This window comes from Psammomys obesus, unplaced genomic scaffold (assembly GCF_907164565.1).
Source record: "Psammomys obesus unplaced genomic scaffold, mPsaObe1.curated_primary_1811, whole genome shotgun sequence".
Lineage (NCBI taxonomy): Eukaryota > Metazoa > Chordata > Mammalia > Rodentia > Muridae > Psammomys > Psammomys obesus.
In genome coordinates, this window is record NW_026596039.1 from 17,055,588 (window position 1) to 17,081,315 (window position 25,728).

The 25,728-nt window shown below is 40.9% G+C and overlaps 1 protein-coding gene across 2 annotated transcripts in view; it reads right to left on the bottom strand.

Moving 5' to 3' along the window:
* The window catches only part of Scaper (S-phase cyclin A associated protein in the ER), a 351,295-nt gene that overhangs the window by 35,911 nt on the left and 289,656 nt on the right, over nucleotides 1-25,728 (bottom strand). For both annotated transcript variants that reach the window (XM_055621927.1, XM_055621926.1), the window contains 2 exons: nucleotides 15,712-15,944; nucleotides 10,111-10,266 (listed from right to left, as the gene is read on the bottom strand). In XM_055621927.1, coding sequence (XP_055477902.1) covers nucleotides 10,111-10,266; nucleotides 15,712-15,944 — 389 coding nt within the window. The remainder of the gene's footprint in view (nucleotides 1-10,110; nucleotides 10,267-15,711; nucleotides 15,945-25,728) is intronic.

A 25,728-nucleotide genomic window follows, 5' to 3' on the forward strand; every position in this document is an offset into this window, starting at 1 on the left:
GAGCTAGTTAAAGGATGTTATCATTTTTATTAGGCTAAATGGAACACAACAAGTCGACCGTTAAAAATAAACCATCTGAGTTGTGTAATGAGGTAACAAGAAACCTGTAGAAACAAATGTAGCCTCCCCACTGAGGGACTGGGGGCTTCCCTTTCCTTCCCCAGGGCGATGAGCCTGCTGCAGCAACGCTAACTCAACACCTTGGAATTTGGCAGCCCAGGACAACCCCACTATCTCCAGGGCCTACATCTGGGCAAACTGCACAGTCTGTGAGAGCTCTGTGGACTCAGAGATGCAGAATATTGTAGTTTCCTTTTCTGGATCTTCAAAGGGAATCTTCTGAGGGTAAGCACCTACCAGGAAAACACAGGCGTTCAAACTGAGGGGAGATATTTTGAAGGCACTCAATACTGAAACAGTATTAGTGGTAGATATTGTGGAGGCCATGGTCCCCAAAACAGTCAGATTAGGTCTACCATGAAATCAGCTTAGTCACCAAGCTATGTACCTCTACTGATGAAACAGAAGAGGCAGTTCAGTAGTAAATGAATTCAAGTCAACAGTTAGACAGCAAAGTTTTCCTAAATCTCTCTCATTCCTGAACTAAGGCATACAAAGCTTTAGGAACCAAGAGCATGCAGTCAAAGCATAGACAGCTGCCGAGTACTCACTCACCTCCGCACCCTCAGCTTCCAGCCAGAAACAACCAAGATTACTCTGAGGAAACGCCCCTCCTTACCTCACTGCTAGCGTGCTTGATGGGCCTTCCTTATTGACTCTAGCACAAGGGTGCCTAGGCCCAAGGTTAAGCTGTGCATTTTATCTCCCTAGCTGTTCAGCACATGTCACACTCAGAGCTACCAGGCCACAGAGAGGCACTTTTGTCACTGTACTTCGACAGAATTCTCACCTTCCTTAGCCGGCTCTGAGGAGATTTGAGTTTTGGAGGTGTGATAGACAGGGCCTCCGTCTAGAGGGACAAACTCTAATGCCCCTTGGTTCTGTTACAAGCAGGTCAGTTACTGCCTTTTTTCATGGGACCTGACTTTTCTCCGAGAAGCTGGAAGGCTCTGCTCAGTGTCTTTCCTTCATACTGTACCATCGGTACAGCCCTCAGCAGACGTGCCCATGCTGCTCGACTGCCATGCAATGACACCCTTCCCTGTTCTTAACACTAACAGATTCTCCTTTACCATTTGTCATCCTTTAAGCTGAAGTGCAGAAGGGAGAGAGGCACTAAAGATCTGTGCTTAGGGGCTGAAGAGATGGCTCAGTAGTTAAGAGCACTGTCTGCCCTCCCCAAGGACCTGGGTTCAATTCCCAGCACCCACATGGCAGCTCACAACTGTCTGGAACTCCAGTTCCAAGGGATCTGACACCTTCATAGTAATGCACATAAAATAAAAAATAAATAAATAAGATCTGTGCTTACTTACCTCATCATCTTGCTAAGATTTTCAGAGGATATCACTAATTAAGAACTGGAAGAGCTGGCTGGTGAATTTCTAGTACCTTGTCTAAAGGGATCATTTTATTGGTTTTAGTTTTGTAGTTGCATTGAAGTAGAGTTTTATTGATAACCCTGGTCTGCATTATGTCTCAGATGCATTCTGTTTCAGATGCTGCTCAGAACAGAACTATAGAATATCACATATCCCTGCAATCCTTGTACCCTTCTTGTAGAATACTATTACCTCAAGCACATACTGGCAGAATCTTCTCATAGTTGGTAGGGAAGGTACTACCCTTATGTACAATGTAACAACTATAACCTAAAGCAGATCACTTAAGCTTCCTAAGCAACCGAGGCAGGGGCATGATACAGGGCTTATTACTTGTGATGTGCCAAAGGACCAGAACAAGATGTAACTAAAGCCTTTTCTTTAGTTAGAATTTTGTAAATAACTGAATATTGTTAAATATAATGCACTTTTGTATCATCACAAGGAGATCTTCTGTAGTATGTTACCTGAAAATTCAAATTTTAAAAAGGACGTTTATTTGATGATAGGCACATTTGTAACACTTATTATAAAACTTGTTAGTGAATATCAGTTGGTCCTTACTTCTTGCCATTAAAGTTAAAAGAATTAGGGGTCAGACCCTAACTAAAGACATGAGAAGAGATTAATTTGTCTGCAGTTATTGTATAGGTTCCAAAAAGAGATCCATGTTTGGATACAGCTGACTGCTTGTTCAAACAGAGCAAGGCAGAAAGCAGTTCTCTCCTAATCGGCTTTCAGAACCTTGAGAATGTGCCACTGGTGACAAGAGGTTTACTATCTATGAGTCTGAATGCTGACTTCCCCTTTCTGTGTCTGCTGCTTTCAACAGATTATTAGAGTATTCTAATGCAGACATTCAAGAATACAGCTTCATTGCTAAAAACATTGTCATAACCTTTCTTAGCAATTACTAAATGACATGAACTTACTACTTTTTTTCTTCTGAAGACTAAATGCAAAAAAACCAACCAACCAATCAACCAAACAACCCAAACAAAAACCTTAAAGGAAAGTTCATCAGGCAAGGACTGATTTGACAGCTAATAAAACAACACAGTTTCAGTAAGGAGAGAAAAATGTTGGTAGAGGAAAATCAACCAAGCATTTAGGGACCAAGTTGTGGAGATGGTGCAAAACTGCATATAATATTGCTTTGAGAAAAAGTATATTTCCCTTAAAGTGAGCTCATGGACTATAAAAAGGCTGTGAGGGCTTGTGTCGCTCTTGGCTTCCATGGACTAATGCAGAACTGCTGAAGGGACACTGGAAAATATTTACTTTAAATTCTTATCAATCAATCAGTCAATCACCTTTTCTATATTTATGTGTGTGCACGCTCACACGTACATGTGTGTGTGCACTATAGCACATATATGGAGATCAGAGGATAACTTGTAGGAGTTGGTTTTCTCCTTCTACCACATGGGTCCTGGGTCAAGCTCAGGTTGTCAGGCTTGGAGTCAGTGCCTTTCCCTGCTGAACCATCTCACTGGTTCAGTGTTTACTGCTGAGTCAGCCTGAAATACAATTTGTCCATCAGCAGACTCCTGGCTCCTGTTTGGTCTTAACTGCTAGTTATCCAGTCTCTTTAATACCAAATGTTTATATAAAAAAGGCTTTATGCATATCAGACATACATTATAAAGTTTTCTTTAAAAAATACAAGTTATTAAGAAAAAAGACACAAAAGGGGGCAGGAAATTTGGGGGTAGTTCTGAGAGGAGTTGAGAAAAATAGGGGTGAATGTAATAAAAATACATTGTATACAAATCTTAAAAATGAATAAAAATACTTTAAAAATACATGAAAGATGATAAAAATTAGATGTGAAGTTTGTATACCATACTTCAAAATTTAAAAACTCATCAATTTTTACCAGATTTTAACAGGTTTTATTTGGACTCCAGACTTTTAGTGAAGTATTTATTTATGTCGCCGAAACTAGGTCTGAGTGAGAATAAGTAAACTTATTCATCACTGCCATACAGTACCTGAAACCCAACACTGTTTTATAGGAATGTAGTGTTAGGTAAAAAAGCAGTAGTTTGTGTGGAGATGAATCATGGGCCATCCATTACACAGCTGACTTCAACTAGTCTGAAATAGCCTAAATAGTGCGTGCATACATACACATACACACACACACACACACACACACACACACACACACACACACACACACACACACACGTTCTTTAGACTCTATAAACCCTCCCCTCCCATTTGTTCCTAGCTTGTCTATGTTTATCTTCCTGGCTTCAGCAGAGGTAGTGAGCATCCAGACTATTCCCACTGTTTCTGGAATTTTGTTTCATTCAACCTTGACTTCTAGAATCTCTGAGGCATCTTGTGAAACTTCCATTTCCATTAATCGCCACCTTTTTCCTTCTCTCCAATACATCATTCATACAGTACTTGTCAATGCTTCAAAATTTGTTGTTTTAGCAGGCCATGTTTCTCCTCAAAGGCTATTAATGACACTATTGTCACCACAAGATACCAGAAAATAATTTATATTTTTACATTTTAACCTTATCATCATCTGGAAGGCATTACAACCACCACCAAACATTGGGTATTATTCATGTTTTTCTGTCTTTTTTGCTTATGCTATTTTTTGTTATTTATCTTTTCCTCAGATCTATATTCCTTATCTTTTCCATATTTCAGGTCCTGGACTGAATTTTAGCTACTCTAGACAATTATTTAATTCTTCTAAGCTCAGAGTGGCCTCTCCCTCCTCTGGGTGCTTCTGATGATGACAGTGGCCAACATTTATTGAGTGTTTACGTGTGCCAGGCAGCCTGCTCAGCACATGCATTCACTGCAGTCTACTTTCTTTCTCATTTTTTTTTTTTTTTTTTTATCATGGATACTTGTATCTGCACCTTATTTTCCTCTTAACTTATTGGGTCCTTGAAAACATAATAGGAGGGTTGACTCATTTCTGCTTTCTCCCAAGTCTAGAACAGGACCTGGCATACAGCAAGTGCTGCATAAATATTTGTTCAATGAATAAATAGACAGGTAGGGAGACAGAATTAAAAGTTTACTTTTGTTTGAACAAATGGTTTGGAAGGATCCTTAAACACTTGAGAAGCACTCATTTATATCCACATAATTAATGGGCTAAATTATAAATCATTCTGATCTTTTATGACATTGGATTCCAAATGCCATTTGGTAACAACTAATTTTGTCAGCATAGTTTGGATATGAAAATAGAAATGGAAAAACATATACATATCAACAAAATTCCTTTTTATAAAATGATTTTAAAATTCAGATGTCTTCTCCAGCCAATCATTATCAGCCATGTCTTACAAGCTCTTCTCTCCCCTCAGAGTCGAAAGGTTTGCAAGCATTACAGTATTAATATATATGTTTGCTTGTTTACTTTACTATTGCTTACTGCTTCTTGGTCCTCAATCACTCTACTGCACACCTGGAAGTGTAGTTACGAATTTGGTCAGTCACTGCAGGGTAAGTGAAGAGCTCCGTGCTGACTGTGACTTAGAAAGCTCATTACTTTCTGGTCCTCTTGTGCTGCTGAGGAACCCACACCGTAGAGGCTAAACTCAGTAGATTGTAGATTAGGATGCTGCCTGGGACCTGAAACTATCCTTTTCTTTTTACTTCCTGTAAGACCAAGAATGGAAAACTGATAGCAATAAAGGCTAAAACATAAGCATTTCTGAAAATCCTACAATAAATAGTTCAGCTTTTTTTGAGTAAGAATTACTGTTTGTATCCAATTTTCATTTTAAAATTCTGTAATAATCCTAAACTAAAACCAATTCTTTTATCACATTTTCACTTTTTACTTAAATAAAAACAAGTTTATTGTTCAAAATCAAGCCAGTATAGAAATCATGGGCCCATGCTTTCTACTCCCATATTGAAGCATAGATTAACAGCACAAATTCTGACACCCAAATTGTCTTTCAGAACACCTAGGTAAAAATTAGAAGATTAAGGGCACAATAGGAGAGGAGGCCAAACGGGTACCTTCTCAATCTCCATCACAAAAGGCTGGCTGCTGGCAGACTGCAGAATGTTTACTCAAAGCCTGAGCTATCAATTAGTCTCCTTAATTATCTCAGGCTCTGCCAGTTCAAGAAGCAACTTTTAAAGGCCTCTGAGGCTCTTCTTTGTCTTTTATTCCGGCTACTCACAAAAGGGCTTTAAGGACATGCCTTCCTTGACATTCTGGCTCTAGCTAGTCTATGGTAGCCATAACAGGCATTATGTAAACTATTACAATAAAGCAAAACCCACAGACCCTACTTCTCAGACTAGGCTGTGAGCTAGCACAGACATTCTAAAGCATGTAACAAAATGCTTGAAAGGGTCACTGTAGGTCACAGTTTAGAAATATACTTTCTATGAAGACAGGGGACAGCACAAGTGACCTGTAAACATTAGACAGGAGCAGATCTGAGTGGTAGAATAGCTCCATACACTGGTCTGTGGTATTCAGGAAATGCTGGGAGACGGAAAAATGACAAGAGTAATTAGGGATCATTTTTCCCACTTTGAGGATAGCAGCTTACACAAAAATCTACTAGAATATCCTGGACCTATTTTTATGTACAGGATACTCTCTGCTTTTGCAATAAGTTCTAACAGAAATTGCTAAGCAACTGAAGTTGAACAAAAATTATATTGAAGGTAACTAAGAATTCTTAGAAACTATCAAGAGTAAATTACTATCAACTACTTAATCTTTCCTAATTTGGAGACTATACTCATTTACTGTTCAAAACTGTAAGTCAGAAGCCTGAAGGTTCACCTAGATCCTTCCCCTCATCTCTCGTATCAACAAGCCGTTTGCTATCTAATTTATTCTACCTCATCTTATTGTATCTGCCCTCTTTATTTTCACCGGGTCTAGAGGCACTCAAATTTTTCACGTGGACTATGACAAAAGTCTCTTTGCTAACCCTCTGGCTACAGCCATCTCTATACTTTTCAGGAGTGCACATTCTAGAATAGAAATTTGATCCTGCTCAAACAACTCAGTGGCAGTAGGCCTCTGTTTTCCTTTAAGCCTCACAAGAACTAACATTAAGGAGCTCAATTAATGGCCCCTTATTCTCCACGAAACTGAACACAAAATGCTACAGAATTTTAAATATCCATGTATCCTGCTTTTGGGCTGTCCCCAAAGCAGGTCTTTACACAAGGATACAGGCATAAACGTATTTTTGTGTATCTGTGAAAAAGTCAAGCAGGTGAAAGGTTGCCCAAGGAATTATTAGTAAATAGGCTATTGCTGGGAACCCTGTGAGACATGCATCAGAATTGTTCCAGTGAGGTGTAGGAAGGCAGGTTCACTGGTTCACTGAGGGTTAGTCCCTCCTCTTCGGCAGAGAACCACCTCAGGTGGAGAAACAGGACTGTCAGGTGGGCTAAAGGCACAGCACTACCGGCTTCACCATATTCTGTACTGCATTTCCCTTCAGCTTCACAGGTCAGCCTCACAGCAGGATGAGGTGGTGCACAGCTTTAATCTCAGCCCTGAGGAGGCAGAGGCAGGCCAAATCTATGAATCTGAGGCTAGCCTGCTCTACATAAGGAGTTTCAGAGGGGCAACAAAGTGAGACTGTGTTTTAACACCCCCCCCCCCCCCCCCGCCCCAGAATTCATCCTACTGAAGTGTTTCTTAACCTTCTCTGGAGGTGTTTTCCTTCCTCTGTGTGCAGTCTCTTTTGCTGTAGCTGATCATTTGTATGTCTGACTCTACCTTAGACTCTGGGCTCCTCAACGGGCAGTGTTGTTAGTATCAAACCTAACATCCAACACAGGAGAAGCTCAGTGAGTGCCCCATGACAGGATCAAGATCAAATATGAAAGACGAGAATTCTTTTCTCCGTATATATAAATGAGAAAATTCAAACAAGTACATGTGTTAACATTCTGAGTAATATCAAGTCCAGTGTAGTGATAGAAATACCAATGCAGAAATCTTGAGTACTAACTCACGTCAGTTTGGCTCAGTTGCTTTCCCTATGGAAATGAGACCTTTATATTTCTTTCAAGTGCCACAGACTTCAAATGACTGAATTTGTATAATCAAGAGGTAAAGCCCACAGACTACAGAAACCCATGCTTACCTTGGTGATGGTCATTTCAAAGTGAGCCCAGCTAACACAGACAAAATGCTGCCAAGTTTGAACTAGTGTGTACTACAGGTAGAGAGCCAGGACCAGAAGGGTTTGCTGGGTAAGAGACAACCACGGAGAACTGACTGTACAGGACAGAGGGCTCTAAGCTGGTGCCAATGTCCAGACAACTGTTCCTGTGTCTAAACTCTCTGCAGTGTGGTAATGTCTATTCCTGATTCTAGTCTCCGAAAGGCAGACTTCGGTTATATTCCTAGGCAGAAACAAACTGAAATACTGAACACTGGTTATCTTTGCTTCCCTGAAATCTCAGACAGTTTTAATCTTCCTATAAATGTCTTGGAGGTGAGGGACTGGGTCAGAAGCAGATGCTGAGACTCATAGCCAAACTTTGGGCAAAGTGCAGGGAATCTTATGAAAAGGGGAGATAGAAAGACCTGGAGGGGACAGGAGCTCCACAAGAAGAGCAAAGGAACCAAAAATATCTGGGGAGAGGGGTCTTCTCTGAAACTGATACTCCAACCAAGAACCATTCATCGGGATAACCTAGAACCCCTGCACAGATATAGCCCATGGCAGCCCAGTCTCCAAGTGGATTCCCTGGTAAGGGGAACAGGGACTGTCTCTGACATGAACTCAGTGGCTGGCTCTTTGATCACCTCACCCTGATTTTGGGGGCGGGCAGCCTTACCAGGCCACAGATGACGACAATTCAGCCAGTCCTGATGAGACCTGATAGTCTAGGGTCAGACAGAGGGGAGGAGGACCTCCCCTATTAGTGGACTGGGAGAGGGGCATAAGGGGAGAAAGGACAGGATTGGGAAGGAATGAGGGAGGGGGCTACAGCTGGGATACAAAGTGAATAAACTGTAGCAAATTAAAAAAATAAATTAAAAATACAAAGCTTAGGTGAGTTTAGGAATCCCATGTGTAATGGACTAAACCAATATTTATTTTAGAAGAAATGCCTTTCTAATTAAACACGGTGTACACAGCACTTACATTCTGTATGCTATGATAAGATGGGTCAATTTTCTTTAAGAAGCTAGATAACATAAGCTTCAAATAATTTTTTTGTGACAAAACTTTAAAATATGTAATAAAAGAAAATTCAAAATACAAGTAAGTGGTATTTAGAATTTAATTTTAAGCAAACTACTTTACTGAATGTCTTTGCTATGCTCCAGTGATATATCATAGTCCTATCAAAACACTAAGTCTCTGTGAGTGAATGACTCTTACTGACAGAGAAAAAGAACACCCAAGAGAGGCCATATCTTTTGTAGAGAACTTTTGCTTTTTAATTTATTAATTTTATTGTGTGTGTGAGTTCTGGACACTTATACACAACAATGTACAAGTGGAAGTCAGAGGGCAAGTTTTGAGATTTCTCTCTTTCAACCCTGAGGTCTGGGGATCAAAGTCAGGTTATAAGGCTTGTGTGGGTTTTAACCACGGAACCGTCCTGTTGTCCTGAGAATTATTTCTGAGGATACCTTTTGTTCCCTTTTTAAAAATTAATTATTATTATCCCTCATCTCTTCCCAACCCCATCCTTCCTCCCTCTTCTCTCCCTATGCCCCTCCCCTAGTCCACTGATAAGGTAGGTGCTCCTCCCCTTATATCTGACCCTAGCCTATCAGGTCTTATCAGGACTGGCCGCATTGTCTTCCTCTGTGGCCTGGCAAGGCTATACCCCCCAGGGGAAGGTGATCAGAGAGCCTGTCACTGAGTTCATGCCAGAGACAGCCCTTGTTCCCCTTAGTAGGGAATCTACTTGCAAACTGAGTCTATAGGCTACATCTGAGCAGGGGTTTTAGGTCCTCTCTACATTGTCCTTGGTTGGGGTATCAGTCTCTGCAGGGTGGCCAGGACCCAGCATTTTTTTTTTTTGGCTTTGTTGGTCTCCTTTTTGAGCTCCTGTCCCCGTCCAGGTCTTTCTATCTTCCCCTTCTTTCAAAAAATTCCATGCATTCTGCCCGAAGTTTGGCTTGAATCTCAGCCTCTGCTTTGATACCTTCTGAGGATAACTTACAGGGTGGTGTTCAAGTCCATAGCAGTCCCTGATACTTTGCTTTAAAAAGTAGAGACAAGAATGATCTAGGAGATTCACTGAAAGGAGATGAGTGGCAGCAATGTCATGGTGAGGCTGTGCTGTTCTGGGCAAATGGCCTGGTTTGGTTTGGTTTATGTTTTGTCACTGGCTCACCGACTGCCGGAGGACCACCTGCCATCTCTGGGTCTCAGTAGAAGAGGAACTGGGTGCATTCAGATCTTTAGACAGTCAGGTTTATAACACCAGTGAAAAACCAGACTCTGGCAGGAACATCCATCCCACCCACAAAGAAAATGCAATACAGTCTCAATGTGGATGACCAATGACAAGGGAAATACAGGAGAGGAGGCCAAGTGACTGCCACACAGCAGTGAAATCCAAAGACAGGCAAAACTTAAGAGATGCTCGAACATGTGGGTCTTACCTTCCAGTGACAGCACAGCACAGCATACACAGCCCACGTAAAAATCCTGCAGCATGCTGCAGAAATGTGGCCATCTTGGGATTCTCATCCACAGGGCCTTGCACTGAGAGGAAGCAGCCATGCAGTCTGTCAATCAGACCCATGTTCACCACATAGCTAGTGAGAGAGAACAGTATGTCTCAGTCTGCACAGATGGCAATGTCTTTATCTTCCATGATAAATCTTAGCACATCCAGGCCTGGATCCCTCAACATACAGACAGAACATAGCTTTGAAAAACAGAACTCAAGAACCAATATTCTTAGATTTAGTACTAAATAATCAGCCATTCTCTGATCATTTTTCCCGATCTGAAGACTCTGACAATAGGTGAAAAAAAAATCTGTAATGATCTCTATGGTCTTAACAAAGGACTAGGGAACCAAATTTACCACAACATAGGGACTTAGAAGACAAGTTGATGCTTTCCAGATACACTTTCAAAAACTAATCTTTTCTTTACAATCATACAAATATACCCCCACACACCCACACACATACACACTACACTCTGGTCCAACTGACCACCTCACAATTTCTTATCCTCTTCTCCTAATAAAAACCCCTCCCACTACCATGTGTTTTGTGGTCCACTGAGTTTACCCAGGACTGTCCACATGGGCCTGCTACACAAATACTCTTGTTACCAATTTAAAGTTCTAATGCTAATTGTAGTTTCCCCATTAAAATACAATCACTGTTAAGAACATAAGAAACATTAAGACTCCTACTTGTCAAAATAAAAAGATGCATGACCTTAATTGAATCAGGAGGGCAAACCAGGAATGTTCCACAAAATAACTTGCCATTCCCACTGAAAACTGGATATCATGAAAAACAGAGATACTAAGAATGAAAATAATTCAAATTAAAGATCACTAAAGAGATATAGCAAGTAGGCTCAATGTGTGATACTAGACAGGACTGTGGACAAGAAAAAAGACATATGTAACGATACCACATATAAGTCATAGTCAGAGGACTTACAGAAATCATGTCATCCCCAGTGACTGGCTTTCACAGTACTAGAAGGGTCTATGCATGCTACTGGGGAAGAGAAGTAGTCAACAATCTTATCCAGCTATAAACCCTGTGGGGTACAATAACTGGCCTGCCAATATATACCAACTGGAGTGTAAATGTCAGGAGGCTCACCAAGTACTTTACCTAGTTAAAGCCCCCTCTAAAAGACAGAACTCATGCCTGGCAGCATTTACTAGGCCTCTGGGGCTAGTGAGGTCATTGCCCTAGGGAAGAACCTAATACTATTATTCTGATAAATGGCCATAGGCATAAACTGCTTTCTAAATTCTTATTTTTATGCCCATAGATTAATGCATTTAACAGCCCTGATCACAGAATCATCTTTTTGTAGTAGATGGTGATTAATATAGAGATCTATAATTAGTCCATGTGTAGAGCATAAGAGACCATGGAGTGATGTTCTAACTGGGACACCTATACCATCCTTCTACCCACTGCAAGGCTTAGGAATCACTGAAGAAGAGGGGGTGTAAAGATCATCCTCAGCACAACAGTATTTGTTAGACATGACAACAACGTTACACACGAACTCACAGCAGCTATGACAGCATGCCAACACTTCCATGAAGTCAAGTCAGCCAAAATCCCAACATGATAAGGAAAGGGTCACTGGGTCCCACCCCTAGTTGAGGAGCTACTGGCAAGTGAGGGCTGCTGAGAGAATGAGTGTCAGTTTTCTTCAGGGACGAGGCTGCTTCCTGCTCCTACACTATGTATATCCTATATACTATATACTATATACTGTAGCACCAAATGGATTTAAAACAAAACCACATGAAGTTGGGAGAAAAAAGTGGTGGTGGAGAGATAGAGGAATTGGGAGGGAAAGAATTAGGGAGTTTCCTCAGCTGTGACAAAGATTTACTTTGTGTGCAACACCTACTTGGTTAGGCCCGCTGTTGTTCCTGTGAAACTTGGGCAAAACCAAATCCAACTCTTGAGAGTAACAAAATTCTTTTTCTCTACACTAGGGTACCTTCTCTCTTTTGTTGTCATCCATGAAACTGTAGCAGGTTAACAGTTTAGCTTGACAGAAAGGTACAATCTTTGACTGTAGAAGGAATCTCTTGTGTATTGTATAGATGAAATTAAAAATCCCATGGCTTATGGCTAAGGCAGAATATAGGTGGGACATCTGTCAGGCAGAAGGAATTCTGGGTTAAAGCTAGGTGTGTGATGATGGCAAGATATGAGGAAGAGGAGCATATGGTACCTGAGCTCAGGTAACCAGCCACATGACAGAATGTAAATTAGTATAAATGACTTACTTTAAGTTATGAGCTAGGCAGAAAAGAGCCTAGCTATATGGCTAACGTATTTGTACAATAATAAATAAGCCTCATGTGTGGTTATTCTGGGATCTTACAGCAGGAGAAAAAAACCCCACTTACAATATCTGACCTTTTATTATCTTTCTTTGACAAGCAATTAATATGGGCTAAAAATATTAAAATAGTGCTTCATTTCAAGAATAAACCACACTTGGTCATCTTTTAATATGTTGCAGGATTAACTGCTTAAAATTCGTCAGGGATTCCTTTGCTACCTTCATCATAAGGGACACTGCTGTGGGATTTTTGTCAGACTTAGTTATTAGCGTTTCTATTGACATCATAAAGTAAAGTGGCAAGTGTTATTTCCTCTTCTTTGAGAGAGAATCTGTGTGATTGGTAGCATTTTTTTTTAAAACTTAGTTTCACAGCCAGAACTCTTACCCACTGAGCAATCTCCTCAGTCCCTTGGTCTATCAGAATTCTTCATTTTTAAGGAGTTAGTAGTCCTTGATGTATACAGATATAATAGTCCTATAGTTTTACATTATTGTTTTAGGAGTTCCTGGAGACTCAACATAGATAATTTTGTAGGCACCTAATTTTCTACATTTAATCCTTTCAATTTAAATTTGTTATAGTAGTTTCTGTTTTCTACAACAAAATTCTGATTCATGTAATAGTGATGAACAGTGTTCCACCTCAGTAATGAATAGCACAACGTAAATGAAGAGAATAGCCACTTATCATTTTATACCTATGAGAATTACAGAAGCACGAATATGGGAAACGGGAATTCCTACTTTTTGATGATAGAAATGGAAAATTATACATTTATTATGGAGAACAATGTGGTGTTAACTGGTAAAGATGAATATTAATTTATCCTATTATCCATGAATTCCTCCTGTAAATACATGTCCTTGAAACTCTTACAAACACAGAACATGTCTACAAAGATATCAGCTCCAATTTTTAATGAAAAGTGAATGGGAGGAATCAGTTTCCTACGGGAACAGGTAAATAAATATTATGAGCTTATTCATACAGCAGAATTGTAGAACAGCTAAAACTAGTAACATTAAAAACATGTTGAATTTAATTGTAGCCATCAGTAATTGGCAAAATACTATCAGAGTATTTATATAAATTTTAAGAAGTCATAAAATTTAAAGTAGAATATATTTGTTTATGGATATTCACACATACTCACATAGACACATAGAACAGGCATGGAAATAATGTATGTCAGCTCTAAGATAATGATGTAGGTCTTAGAAGACAGTGAATGGGTAAAAGAGATGAATATAAGGAGGTAGTTCTTAATGTGCCATTTGTTTTATTTACAATAAGAAAAAAATCTAAAATCTGAGATTAATAAAGAAAAACAGTTACCAGCTGTTGGAACACAGTATCTACAACATTGTTTCTGTGCATGTTGATGTATTTTAAAAAACTAGAACATTTAAACACTGAAAATGACATATTCATGCCTGTTCTGTGCCAGGTAAGAAGAAAGACACCTGTGAGGGTTTGCTCTAGCTTTGCTCAAGATCCATCTCAGGGGCAAGTCTGACAACAGCTCCAGAGACTGCAATGACACCTTTCCACTTAACTTTACAGGTGACAACATTGCCCATGAGGCACAGAGATAAAGTATGGTCTCCTGTGAGTTCGTATTTGAGAAGGTGAGAAAACAAATATGGAAATAAATACATGCTCCGTGTGCTGTGTGAGGCACCCTCAAAGGGCAAAGTGAGCAGGTTCCATAAAATCATCAAAAGTGACTGATAAGATGTGAAACAAGAGGCTCGGCAAATCAATATTATAACTCATTCTCTTTAAGAAAACCACATTCTGCAGTGTTGTTCAAGTAGGGGAAAGACTGCCAAGTGTCTGGGCTTGGGTAACCATTATCTGGCCTGACAGCAGAGCACTACTACTTTCCCCACAATACCGTCCTCCCATAAGAAGGATTTGGTAACTTAGTAATATGTGCATTTTCTCCTAGAAGGTGGACTGGACTTGTGCTGAAGCATTAGGCTGGGCCTTCTGCCTCATCACAGTCAAGGCATGGGGCTAAACTGTCTGGGTGACAGGAATGCAGGGGCTGCTGCATCACAAAATAGCCTAGGGGAGATTGCTGGGACACAATGGCATTCATCAGCAGGGATGGCTAAATTCTACAATGACCAAAAGGACAGGAAGGAAATTGAATGGGATCAAGCAACTGAGAGAAAGGGCAGGGAGGGTAAAAGTCAATTGCTCTAAGACAAATGGTTGTGGACCCAAAGGTCCTGGTGCTCTCCAGTAATAAATATGCTTGGGAAAGTGGGGAGACAGATGAAGGGGTAAGCAAAGGAAGTAATCAAGAGTAAGAAAGATACTGAATGAAACTATTCCCCCAAAATCAGTACAACAAGCCAGAGGAAATTTATGAGCTGTAAAAGAAACAAATGCAGAGTAGGCCATTTTCTTTCTCTATTAACCTACCACAAGTTTCATAGAAAAACAAATTGCATGGATTTGGACTCCAAAGATCAGTGCAGACCACAGAAGGCTTGCTGAGTGGTGGAACAGTAACAGATTAACACCAGCTGGAACCCTGCTGGGAAATTAAACATTCTACCTGATTCAAGATTCACAAGTAACAAAAAATTCAGATGCTAAAGTAGGAGTATATTTCCCTGGAGCAAAAGAGACCTTTGAAGGAAGCAGGGCAGGCCCCAACAGGTGTCAGAACGGCTACATGTGTGTGGAGGAAAGTGTACAGATGTTGAGAGTCTAACTAGATGTGAGCTGCAGTCTCAGCTGTCCTCACTACTTTTTAAGACATTTCATGGTCTTCATCAAAGCACTCAACCTCCTCAACAATTCCTTCATCTAGTCTAAATTAGAAGCTGTATACTTACAGAACTGCAGACCTCAACATTTCACCTCTAAGAAGTGCTCCATAAATGGTTCTCTAGCTATATTAAGTCTGAAGTAAACATGTGACAGCGAGGAGCCCTCAGATACTTCTGATAGGAAAGTGTTGCTAGTGAGGAGTTGTGGGACTCTGGGACCACATCTGAGAGTGGTAGCTGAGCTCTACGTTGCTTTTCCTTTTTCCACAAACAATGGTATAGATCCTATGAAACATTTATGGGCAATGCTGCAAAAACTACAGCTATCTCATGGGCCCTAAGTTCATATTATTTTAAAATCTTTAAGAAATAAAAACATTTAAAGAAATGTAATGATTTACCTGATAAGGTCTTGAACTCGGCTGTTAAAAGCATCACCTTGCGAGGGTTTGTTTTTCATTTCCTGTGTTGATATTTTTGGTGTAGCTGGCCGGCTGTTTTCATCTGGTCGGTTGGCAATCAGACAGCTAAAAACCACAGCACCAGCTCTGAGAAGTCCAGTCGTCAAGCCTTCAAAAACTTGTTTATTTGTGTTTCTTCCCAAAACAGCATTATTTTCATCTGGAACATAAACCTAGGAAAACAAAAACAAAAACCAAAAACAGTAAGTATGCTTTAGTGAAGTCATGAAAATTGGACAGAGAAGATATGGGATATTTCTAGAATCATAAATAATTTCTGAAATTCTACCCGAGGTAATGAGAAATTCAAGTGTGTTGGCTTTGAGGTTAGGTGTCCAGTTCAAATCTCAGTTTTGCCTTTATTAGTCAGGTGGCATTGGGAACATTATTTACTGTTCTAACTTTACATCTAGAAAACAGGGATAATGACATGCCAACATTACAGGTTCCTGAAAGGGCTAAATTAATTAATGTGTACAAATGCTTAGGCACACAGAACTAGTATTAAATCAACTATATTAAAATTTTGTATAAACTTAAATTTATACATTCATAACATTGTTTCATGTGAGAATGGATTCTTAAAAATACCTAATTTAACTCACCAATAAAACCTCTGACCCCAAATTTGTCCTACCTATGAGAAGTGTGGTGAGAAAAGTGGAGCAGAGACTGAGGGAATGGCCAACCAATGACTGGCCCAACGTGAGACCCATGGGAGAGAGCCCCCCCCACACTATTAATGATTCTCTGCTATGACTGCAGGCACCTAGCATAGCTGTCTTCTGAGAGGCTTCATCCAGCAGCTGATGGAAACAGATGCAGAGACCCACAGCCAAACAACAGGCCAGGCTGGGGGAGTTTTGCAGAAGAGTGGGAGGAAGGATTGAGGGAACTGGAAGGGTCAAGGACACCACAAGAAGACCTTCAGGGTAAACTAACCTGAGCCAATAGGGGCTCACAGAGACCGACCCACCAACCAAAAAGCATGCATGGGTAAGACCTCGTTCCCCTACATATATGCAGCAGATGTGTAGCTTGGCCATTATGTGGGTCTACAACTGGAGTAGGGCTGTCTCTGACTCTGTTTCCCATAGCTGTGCTGACTTGTTTGGCCTCAGTGGGAGTGGATGCACTTAGTCCTGCTGCGACTAGATGTGCCAGGGTGGGTTGGTACCCATGGGGGGGCCTTCACTTCTCTGAGGAAGGGTATGGGAAATGGAGGGAGGGGAGTGTGAGAGTGGTGGAGAGGAGGAGGGAGCGGGCTGAGATCCGGTGTAAAGAAATTAAACAAATCAATAAAAAACTAATTTAAATATCTCTATTAGAATAAGGTTTGCATGCCTTATTAAAACATGGCAAAAAGTTCTTTTTCTAACACACAGGGTCACCTTGTGTCGTTCCTCAGGCACCTACAACCTTGTTTGAGATACGGCTGGTCTCTTATTGGTGGCAAGCTTCCAGTGATCCGCCTGTCTCGTCCTCCCCGTATTGCTGCTGGCGTGATCACAGGCACATGCTATTGCACCTGGCTTTCTATGTGGGTCTTAGCCAAGCAAACACAGGTCCTCATGCTTGCGAGATAAGCACTTTACTGATTTGGCATCTTCCCAGCTCTTCCATGATGATTTTCATTTAATTAATTATATCTTTAATTTTGTAAAATTGGGTGTTTTAAATTAAAGAAAAATTCATTTTAAAGGACGCTTTTAAAAAATATCTTGCATGACCTCTGCTTCCTCTGAGTTTTCTCTGTATTTTATGTGGAGCCTTTCTTTAAATATAAATAAACATATCTTGGAGACAATCCCCAGTAAGGCACTGAATAGCCCAGGTGGGCAGAGCACCCCCAAGATCATCACAGCTGCGGACTTGGGCATGGGCAGGGCATAGCACTCCTAAGACAACTCCAGATACCCAGAGGCTCTTGATACTGTAAGATAAGCAAGTAAGTGGTAGAGAGATGGAAGGGAAAGAGAAACAGAAAGATGTGTGCACAATGAAGTGAGGAAGAAGCTAAGGCCATGGTGAGGTCCTGGCCTGTGTTCCCATGGAGGGCCATGTCTGGGTCCATGGCCCTGCAACAGCAGGGGTCTGTTACCACCAAAGGCCAGGTAGATACCCCTGGTCTGGGCTGCTTTCTGGGGCCATGTTGATGTCTGATGGCTGTGTAGAGCTGGCCCAACCCTTGCCTAGGCATTGTGGGAGAGCTGTCTATGAAGGCTTGACAGCTGGAGAGCTGACCATATCCCTCACCAGCTGTAAAACTTGGAGAGTGGGCCCTGCACCTCTCCTGGGCAGCACAGTAGAGCTGGCCCTGTGGGTGTTGCCCCGAGGGTCTGAGAGCTGGCTCTGTCCCTTGCTGGCTGTGGTACTAGTGAGCTAGCTGGGGCAGTACAGGAGAGCTGGTAGGCTGACCATCTCAGCTATCACTCAGGCACATAACCAGGGCTTTGACTTGGCCCACCCAAACAATTATGTCATTGATGAACTGCTGGAGTGCAAGAAGGGGCCGGTCCTGTAGACCCCAAACTGTAGGATCTCCATGACACAGGGCAACAACAGACTGTGACATATTATAGCTTCCGTGAGGTTTTTTTTTTCTCTTCTTTTGAGAGGGGGGTTTGTCAAGAATAGAGGGTGGGTATAAGGAGACAGGGAGATGAGTTAGACTGGGGTACATGATGTGAAATTTAAAGAGAATAAATAAAAAATTAAAAAACCCATAGTGACCTTGATTTAAAAAAAAAAAAAAGAATCATATTAAAGATTCATGCCCAGGTATGTCAATCCACATATTATAGCCTGGATCCAGTAAAAATCTGTTTGACAAGATCTGTATGGCAGGCTTCAATATGCCCTACTGGTAGATTCTAACTATTAAGATTTTTAAGCCTGTTGTCTTGGACCAGTCAGTTTAACTATATAGAATTCTGTATTCTTCAAACCTGAAGTGTGCAACTTGGTGCCCAGGAGGCAGAGGTTCCTAGAAGTCCAAGTGTCACTGATCTGGGAAAAGATTTAAATTTTTTTTAATTGATTCTTTGTGAATTTCATATCATGCACCCCAATCTCACTCACCTCCTTATCCCTTTGTACCTATCCCCTACCATTGCAACCTGCCCCCGCCAAAAACCAAACTAAACCAAAACAAAAAACAGAATCTTGCCAAGGAAGCTGCAGTGTGTCACGGTGTATCACACAGTACAGCCTTCTGTCCACACGTCTTCACTTGCAAATGTGCACTGCAGTGAGTCACTGGTCTGGCTCCAGGCCTCTGGCTTCTGCAGCACCATCCGTCCTGGCTCCTCCCTGGGCCTCCTCTCTGATACGCTGTTGCTGCCCTGTGTGATGGAGATCCTGCAGCTCTGGATCTGCAGGGCCGCCCCCTAATGTGCTCCAGCATCTGGGGAGAGGCTGGGGTGGGACAACTCAAAGCCCTGGACAGTAGCTGGGTTGGGCAGCCTGCCAGCACTCCTGTGCCTGAGTCATTACAGCCGGCTCTTCTGCTTGCCCAGGGGAGGGGCAAGGACAGCTCTCCCATACCCATACCACCAAGGCTAGCTCTCCAGCATTGCCCTGCTAGCTCGCCCAAATGCTGCAGCTGAAAATGGGTGAGGCCATTTTCATTCTCCTGCTGGAAAAAGATCATCACATTTCGGTATGGCTGGCTGGTGTCCCCAAGTCCTGAAAAACTGTCTCAAAATTTTCTGTGAAGGCTGGGGAGGAACAAATACTTGGATGCACTCATAGCTCTTTTAAAACATTTTATGTGCTTATGTGTGTGCCTGTGTGCGTGCATTCGTGTTATATGCATTGAGTGTATACTGGTACCTGAGGAAGCCAGAAGGCAGTGTGCTATCTTCTAAAACTGGTACTACAGGGGCTGTTAGCCACCATGTGGATTCTGGGAACTAAACTCACATCCTCTTCAAGAGTAGTAGGCACTCTTAACCACTGGAGTCTTCTCTCTTGCCTATAAACTGTCCTTTATTTACATTTCCAGACAATTCAACTCCTGTTTTATTTTAAGGTGTATGTGTGTGTGCATGTGTGTGGGTATGCATGAACATGAGAGCAGAGGCCACAAACACCTGATCTTTCTGGCTCTGGAGTTACAGGCATTTGTGAGCCATCTAGTGTGGGTGTTAGGAACAGGTGTCTTACTTACTGACCCCAGCTCCCAGTCCTACTCTTTTCAGGCCACCACATGCACCTTCTTCTGATGTCCTCCCTCTTGTTCTCTTTCTTCTCTTTTCCAGTATAGCCTTACAGCAGCCCCACACTCCCCTTCCCCCTGCCTCAGCCTTGGGAGGTCTGGGTTCTAGGCGTGGGCACTGTGCTTACAGTGTACTCTCATTTTCTGACATTGTTCGCAACACTCACTCTTAACCACTTGGGGTTTGGTGGTATAAATTTTCTTCTAACATAGCTGGACATAGTGGTGGCACATACCTTTAACCCAGAACTCAGTGGGGAGAGGCAGGCAGATCTCTGTGAGTTCCAGGCCAGCCTGGTCTACAGAGCAAGTTCCAGGACAGCCAGGACTACACAAAGAAAAAAAAAAAAAACCCTGTCTCAGAAAGAAAAAAAAAGTTAACTCAATAGAGCAAAACTTTCTGATTCTTTCATACACTATAGAAGAATATGAGTAATCCATTTATTGGTAATGTAGGAGGGCTATCAATTTTTATAGTTTTGAACAAAATTATACCACTTCTTATCATGAAATGTTTAAAATAGAGCAGTATTTATGAATGAAGGTGTTTTTTAAAAGAAACCCTTTGATTATCCACAAGTGTTTTATCTAGTAATTCTATCGTTTAAGAATATAGTTAATAAAAAGGAAGAAAGAATTCTGAGATATAAAGTTAATGGCCCTTATTTAAATGGCTGTTTATCTCACCTTTAAAACTTGCTAAACACATGGTGAAGGGAACAGAGCAGTACTCTGCCCACCCTTGAGTTTTATTAGTTTTCCTTATGAAGGTTGTGTCTACGTGGGCATTTGATGACAATAACAAAAGTAAGTAACATAGGGGAAGGATAAAACGTAATGCTTGCTGTAGTTTTCAATGTAAGCATTATCTTTGCACCATCCATTTCATGTCAGTTTTTCAGATTAAGGAATCAAAGTTCAGAGATTTCAAGCAACACCCAAATTTCAGAGTTTTTTTTTTTTTTTTTTTTTTTTTTTTTAACAGGAGAGTAGGGCCTTGAACCTGGTCTGCTCTATTCTAAAACCCACATCAGTATGCTTTTCTGATCTAGCACTCACTCTTTCTCCAATCAGGCATTTCTTTGAAGAGTTTGGAGAAGCTTTGTCTGTGAAGGACAGAAGTGAAAATTGGTCACAAGCCAAACATTGCTTCATTGATGTTTCTTAAAACCTAGTGGGTTCCACAAGAGCTTTACTGTTGGCTAAAGAAAAAGCCAATATTAAATAGTTGTTGTGGAAATACTGGCTGAAATATACTAATCTCATAGTTCAAAAGCTGTAAACGTCATTTGAAAACCAAATGTTTATCTGCCTCAAAAAAAAAAAAAAAAGGTTAATGTAAACCACTTACCAGTTTTCATGCTGCTTCTATTCTTTCCCTATCTCTCTATAGTTGACAGCTTTTGAAATTCACAAATATAGTTTTTGCCATGGTTTCATAATGTAACACAAAGAAGGCCGCCTCCCTTGTGAGGCTTGTTGGGATAAACTCTGCAACCTCAGGCCAGGCTCTACAGAAAGAACTTCAATACACAAGACAGTATATGACTTTTTTTTTTTTTTTAACCACGATTTTCTGTTTTTCAAATGTCTACAATCTTTAAATCTGATTCAACCAATTTTCTATGTTTTTGCGTTTAGCACTCTCCCCCATCTCTATTTTCCTCCTTTGAGTATTAACCCTTTTACTGATGAGAATTGTGTTGGCTACTTTTATGTCAACTCAACCCAAGCTGGAGTCATTTTGGAAGAGAGAACCTCAGTAGAAAGTGCCTCTATGAGATTGGCCTGTTGGCTGACTGGAGGTCATTTTTTAAATTACTAATCCATGTGGGATGGTCCCGGTCCTGCCTATTGTGGGTGGTGCTATCTCTCTTCAGATCGTCCTTGGGTGTATAAGAAAGCAGGATGAACAAGCCATGAGAGCAAGCCAGTAAACAGCAATCCTCTGAGGCCTTTGCTTGAGTTCCTATCCTGAGTTCCCTCAGTGATAACTATTACTGAAAGTGTAAGCCAAATAAAATAAATCCTTTCTTCTCCAAGGTGTTTTTTGTTCATGAAGTTTTATCCCAGCAATAGGAACCATAACCAAGATAAGATTAGTGTTTTCTGGGCAACATTTGGTTAAATCATTTTATTCAAATGCCCAAAGACATTTTCTTCCTCCCTCTGGATAAATCTTTTCTCTCAGTTATAATTTATGGCAGTGTTTCAATAGAAAACAGTATTTCAGCTAGGAAAAAATGTCAAATTGCCAGAATTAAGGTAAGGAGAGGCTTAGCTTCAGTGGAACAAGACAACTCTTCAGAAAGTCGTCAAAAACAAGTTTTGCTACAAAGAAAAACAAGTAGAACTCTATCGACAAGGTACACATACTGCCGAAGACAACTATTCAAACAGCACACTGCTTCCTTTCCATGTCACTTTCGGAGGTGACATGTAAGCAGCTTGCCCTTCCTGGACACTCCAACAGCTGAGGACACAGTTACGGAGACTTGTTATCAATTTGAATTCACTTCCTACAGAGCAGCTAGCCCAAGGGCAATACTGTTCAACTACATCACACAACATTAGTTTTTTGTCCACCCCCACCGCATAAGTCATAATACACAGAATACTCTGGACGCCCTGAGTTCACAGACCTCTTAAAACCTCCACACGGACCCCTTAGCTTTGAGTCTTTTTCCACTGCCGCAACAGAAAAATTAGTTATTCCCATACCCTGTTTCCTGTATTAAGAGTTGCCTGTTTTGGGGAAGGAAAGATGCCTTAGTGGTTAAGAACACTGACTGCTTTTCCAGAGGACTTGGGTTCAATTCTCAGCACCCAATTCTCTGTATGTAGCTTCAAGACCTGACAGCCTCACAGAGACATACATGCAGGCAAAATACCAATACACATAAAATAAATAAATTTTTAAAAAATTGGCTGTTTCAACTTAACACCAGTCTACTGTGACTGTTACATATCTTGGTTCCCACCATTGGGGTTGTTTACCCATCTCAGCTGTATGCACATTTACTATGCCTGCTTCTATGCCTCTCGTAACTGGATTCCTATGAACACAAGGATTAAGCCCAAAGGTTCTAAATCCATACAGCTACCAAAACCACACTGAAGTATATTTGGCCAAAACAACATTTATTATTTTTTAGCTATGCAACCTATGACATTTAAAAACAGGTGCCACTGGGTCTAATAAGATACATTAGGCAGGTGTAACAGATTATCTGTGTGCCACACACGGTGAACTACCTGTGACTGTGAAACTCTTGACTTCCTAGCATGTAAACGGGAAATTCCTAAATCAATTATTTAACATTTTACACCAAATAATATCCCTTCTGCTCATTCACTAAAGATCCTGTAGACAGAAACATAATCCTTAACTACAAAAGGCTCTCCTGGCAACAACCAGGTTTTCTTCCATTGTTAAACTTTTATTAGTTTATTTATCTAATTTATTTTATTTTAAATTGAAATATAATTCATTTCTGCATCCCTCTCCTCCCTCCAATCCCTCTCACCTCCATCTCTCAAACTCATTCCTATTTTCTTTAATTATCATTATGTATCTTTATCTACATAAATGAATAAACATTTAAACACAACCTGTTGAGTCTGTTTAGTGTTGCTCATATGTATACATTTTTAGAGCTGACTGCTTGGTTCTGGATAACCAACTGGGGGCTCATCTCTGAGGAAAACTAGTTCTCTCTCTGCAGCTGTTAATTGCCTACAACTCTTAAAAAAAATAGCACTACTGTCCTTCTAGGTGCAAAATCCAGAAACCTGAGCTCTGTCTCTCTCTCTCATCCTACATATCTAACTAAAAATACTTATCAAGTACACATCTTAACATTCTTCTTTTAAAAAATATCATTTGTTTAGTAGGACAAAACAGACACGGTTATTTAAAATTAAATGAGTGATTCTTAATTAACACCAACTGTTAATATCATAGTAAGTAGGAGCAATTTCCAAATCGTATCTTCTTAAACAAATTTACCCATTAGAATTTGAGTTAGCAGTGCTGATTTCTTGTTAAAAAGCATTGCTGAAATTTAGAAATTTTTGACCCCTTCTTTTGCACATGCCACCCACCCTCACAGATGAAATGACCATTTCCCTTCTCCGGACTATTGAAGTAATCTTCTAGTGCGTCTCTTGAACCCTCTAATTCACTTCAGTATAAGTATGTGATACTTACCTGTCACAAAATTTTCAATAGTATCTTACTATATAGAAGATTAAAGTCCAAAATCCTTAATTTAGTTTACAAAGTCCAACATGCTCTATTTCCCATATATCAGTGACTTCCTGTTCACTTCTTGTACATGAGTATTAAGCCTCAACACTCTGATTCACTGAGCTCAAGATCATTTTTCTTTCTCAGCATCTGTTCCCATAGCCCAGACCAATTTTCAACCTCTGCACTTCTGTCCCATTAATACTATCCTTCAGGGTTCAGTTTGAATATCATTTATTCAGAGAAGCCTTTTGATATTCCTGCTGGCTCAGACTATGTTTATGCCCATGTAAGATCTTGTATCTCTCTTCTCTGTAGCATGTATCACATACGTTCAATTGCATGGCCTTTTTTTTTTTTCTTAATTGGAAAATATAAGCTCTATGACTATTAGGACAAATTTTGGATCACCACCTAGAATAGACTTTCTTGTAGATTATCTGTGCTTAGTAAAAGTCCTTCAAAAATCAACAATCCAATTACTATTACCAATTACTATTACTATACAATCCAATTACTATTTTTAAATGTTTTAGATAGGAAAGGAATTTCTTAAGACTTAGAAATTAGCTAACCATAGAGTTGGAATTTGAACCCAGGTAGTTTTGAATTCACTGTCTTTTAAAAAGTTTAAAAACTTTTTATTGGTTCTTTGTGAATTTCACATTATACATCCCAAACCCACTAATTTCCCCGTTCCCTCATACCTGCCTTCCACCCTTGCAACCTCCCCACTCCCAAAAGAAAAAAAAATCTTGTTGCAGAAGCTGTGGTGTATGACAGTGTGTTCTACAGTACACCCATCTGCCCACTCTTCTTTGCTTGCAAATGTTCACTGCAATGAGTCATTAGTCTAGTCTGAGGCCTCTGGCTTCTGCTGCACTATCATATTGGATCCTCACCAGAACTCTTCTCAGATACTCTGTTGTCGCCCTGTGTCCTAAAGATCTGTAGCTTTGGGTCTGTAGGAGCGGCACCTTCATGCATTCCAGCACTTCACTGATGGAACAGATGTTGAGGTAGACTCAAGCCCTGGATCTGAGCCTGAGAGGTATCTGAGCTGGTCGGCCCACCAGCTCTCCTGCACCCGTTTCATCGGATGCTCTGGCTAGGTTATTCAATGTTACAGCCAGCAAGGGGCAGAGCCAGCTTTTTTGCTCTTAAGCCCTTGAGGCCAGTTCTCCTACTGGCCAGGGGGTGAGGAATTATTGGTGGCACTGCACAGTAGACAAGTTGCAGGGTCAGCTCTCCCACACTCATGCCCCAGGGGCAGCTCAACCATGCCCCTGCCGCCACAGTCAGCTCTACTGTGCTGCCCAGGTGAGGTGCAGGGTCCGCTCTCCAAAGTGCTGCAGCAGCTTGGGGGCTCTCCTGCTCTGATGGCTTGGGGCCAGCTCTCCTGCCTGCCCATCTATCTATCTATCTCTCTATCTATCTATCATCTATCTATCTATCTATCTATCTATCTATCTATCTATCTATCTATCTA